Raw genomic sequence first — 3687 nt, 5'->3', positions numbered from 1 at the left:
TAATTTTAAAATTAATAGGCTATATATAAGAAATAAAAATTAATATTATCTTTAAAAAAATTTCTAACATGACAGGCAGGACGAAGGTAGTAAACATGTTAAATATAAATTTAGCTAATAAATTTAACAAACGAGTTAAATACAAACTAAATTAGTAAGGTCAATAAATGAGCAGAACTAAACATTCAAATCCCAACTTGAGCTTCATTATTTAATTGGCACTCAAGGATCTATTAATATTATGCGAAAATTTACGAGCTTGTACACACAAAAACCATATTCAACATCACAATACTTATATAGAATAGGATACATAACAGTCTAATTTATTGAAATACAAATTCAAAAACACAAATTAAGGATACTTAAGAGTAATCAAAAGACCACTGGGTTAAGAACCACAGTGATCTAACTTATTGAAATACACAAGCAAAACACAAATTAAAAGTAAGAGAGTAATCAAAGGCCTCTATTGATTATTTTTTCAATGGCTTGCAGAGACTGAATGGCTGACTGAATGTAGAAGCTAAGAGCACCAGCGATGGGACCAAGGGGATTGGCAGCGATTTCTTCCTTCACATCCTCATCTACTGAGGGCAGTGGCTTGCTGGGATCCTCATCAAATGACTTTGCTTGCTCAAGGTATTTGTCCATCCGAGGAGTGGCAAATAGCCGCAGGCTTTCTATATCACCTCTTGCAGCAAAACGCTGGCGATTGTGAGAAGTTTCAGAGGAAAGTGCAAATGGACGCCCTTGCTTTTCGTAAATTTCTTGGGATTTCATCAATTTCAAGAGTTGCTGCAACTCGGACCTCAGCATCTCAATCAATGGATTAGATTCATCATCCACATCTTCCAATGAGTTCTGGGCTTCAACTAGCTTGTCTCGAGCATCATCAAGCTTATTACCGTCAGCCATGACTCTTGCTTCTTTTATCATATTTGCAGTAAGGAGGCGAGTCTCCTCATTTCTCACCTCTGGCCTCTCTCGCTCATCTGCAGATGCTCCAGTGCGGCTTACATTAAGGGTCACAGGAGGGGCCTCAAACAATCTCCCCTGGAAGCTGCACATCCAGATATGTATACATTCCATTACAATCACCGAACTAATGAGAGATCATACATGATTTGATGTAAAATGCTAGAATTTAATACCTATATGATAAAGTAATATCAAGAACATCTGCGCCTCGTTCCTTACTAACAGCAGGGAGAAGAAGGTCCACCATAACCTTGCGCACCTCTTTAGCATAGAGACCACCAAAGGACACAGTTACAGAGCCATCGGCATCGTCCTTGGATTGTGGATAGCTTCCGGCAATCACTTGCTCTATTGTCGATTCGTCTTCATATGGGGTGACTGTCAACTTGAGGTCCTCAACAACTCGGGTGAGAAGTCCAGCCAAACACTGAGAAAACGCTATGCTCAAGTTGTCTGTGTTTTGAACGTCTGAGAAAGTTCCTTCAATGCTATTATCTGCGATTGCCTTGAGAACCTATTAAAACATGGGAAAAAAATGAACTAATTAGAAAAATTATAAAAACAAACACCTTCTGCTTACATTAATTATGATCAATACATCGGAATATTAAATTCACATTTCTCCAGCGAATCCCATGTATATGCAAGTATTGTTAATCTCCTGCTTGCTTAATATGTAATTAATTTATTTCAACGCACCCTCGGGTCGTGATTTACGCCAAAACCAAATGTGTGTACAGGCACCTTGCCCACCGGAACCTGGGCAGCGTCACCTCCTCGGTTCTGTTCACCATCGGACATAAGCATTATTCCAACAGAACGCCCGCCACTAAGATTACGGTCATTAATAATTTTCAAGCCAGTTTGAAGACCAGCAGTGATGTTGGTTGCACCATCGGCATTTAACCCATTGACTAGATTTTCAAGAAATTTTTGAGAATCTTCAGTAATCTGACGCAATGGGCACAACCTTCTGGCATCCCCAGCGAATGTAACAACCGACAAACGATCGATAGGGCTAAGTTTCTTGATTACAAATAACATAGCAGTTTTCACTTTTGCTAACTTTTCTCCAGCCATGCTTCCGCTGACATCTAATACCGCCACGAGATCCAATCCGGGTCTGTCATTGCTGGAATCTCCTCCTGTGATCTCCAGCAATACCCTGAGTTTGGTTTCTTCAAGTGGTACCGTACTCTTATTTTTGCTTACCACCTGTGCTCTTCCCTGTATGATTGGAGTTGGTTTTGGCCCTGAAATAAGCCATCCACACAGTCACAAACACATTCAACAGCGTATTCTAGCTAAGCATATATGCCATATAATCGTGAGAATCACAATTAGTTAACTAATCAGGAGCCACCCTGCAGGGACTTGGCAAGAATTAATGGCTAGCCAATAGATGGAGGAACCAAAAAAGATAAAAAGAAAGGTGGTTCACAACACTTAGGAACAAGTTTATGAGTGCTCAAAATGAATGAAGTAGATCGTAAAGTGCATATCGGTAGTGGAGAAAAGAGGCAGAAACCTGAGTCTGGAGGAGCAACAAGCTGCTCATCATCGTTGAAGCTCATTTTGCCCAGAAAACTGATACACTAGCTGGATTTGCTCAATTTCTTGTACTGCCTTACCCGAGGGCTTTCAGAACTCCTCCATATACATATAATGAGGAGGAAATTTGGATAAAAATCTAATTAAACCCACATACTTTTTTGTTCTATAGTTAAATAAGTTTATTTGGATTTTTTTATTAATGAAATCTTTATATTTTTATTCAAAAATTAAATAAATTCTTATTTAATATAATAATAATATTGTAATAATAAATATTTTTTAATTATAAAAATAATTTTTTAATATAATAAAATTTCATTTTTATAATTTTAAAAATTATTACTATTGTTATGTATTTTCTTTATGCTAATTAAAATATTAAAATCTTTAATATTTTAAATTAAAAAATAATATTTTATTATTAAAAATATTACATTATATTATATTTAGATTTATTTGACTTTAGTAAAAATATAAGAGTTTCATTAACTAAAAAAATTTTAATTAAATTTATTTAATTATTAAATAAAAATATAAAAATTTAATTAAATTTATTTTAATAAAATTTCAAATTTTTTATTAATGTTACTATTTTTATATTTTATATTTATATTTTTTTTTAAGTCAATGTGGTCAATATCATCGATTTTTCTTTGTCTTTTTCTTTTTCTTTTTCTTTTTTTTGGGTTAGGTAGGGAAGTAGGGGACCGGGGAGGAATTTCATCAACTTTGCAAAGGATTTCACATCGGAAAATTGCCAACTCATACTTTTTTTTTTTGCCAACTCATACTTGTCGGTTCTTACATGATAATTTATTATATTGAAATCATGCAATAGTCTCACGTGATAAGAACTTATTATAGTCCAATGTGATTCTGTCAGGGTTGGATAAGAGCATTGAATTGTAAGTTGAAGTGAGGACCGATTTAATAAATTTAAATATTTATTTGGATAAAATCAAAAGGATAATCGTTCAGTATGGGCAGTCACCATCAACATTTAATTCCCTAAGCCCAAAAGTCTTCTGAGTTTTTCGGCGTACCAACAACCCCCTTATCAACTTCACGAGCTGAAACAAGTCAAAGAAAATAAATGGCCATGAAGTTTTTCTCTTCCAATAATTCAATGCCTATGAAATTTATAGGCTCAGC

At 34.9% G+C, this 3687-nt stretch overlaps 1 protein-coding gene across 1 annotated transcript; it reads right to left on the bottom strand.

The window, feature by feature from the left end:
* Positions 1–277: 277 nt before the first annotated feature.
* On the bottom strand, positions 278–2671 carry LOC110607615 (E3 ubiquitin-protein ligase WAV3-like). The gene is made up of 4 exons (XM_043958774.1): positions 2510–2671; positions 1681–2234; positions 1155–1495; positions 278–1063 (listed from the first exon to the last, which is right to left on the bottom strand). The coding sequence occupies exons 1-4, from the start codon at positions 2553–2555 to the stop codon at positions 460–462; spliced, it is 1545 nt and encodes a 514-aa protein (XP_043814709.1). The 5' UTR covers positions 2556–2671; the 3' UTR covers positions 278–459.
* Positions 2672–3687: the final 1016 nt, after the last annotated feature.

Source organism: Manihot esculenta, chromosome 8 (assembly GCF_001659605.2).
Source record: "Manihot esculenta cultivar AM560-2 chromosome 8, M.esculenta_v8, whole genome shotgun sequence".
In the NCBI taxonomy this organism is placed as follows: Eukaryota; Viridiplantae; Streptophyta; class Magnoliopsida; order Malpighiales; family Euphorbiaceae; genus Manihot; species Manihot esculenta.
This window is presented reverse-complemented; position numbering and strand designations above follow the sequence as displayed.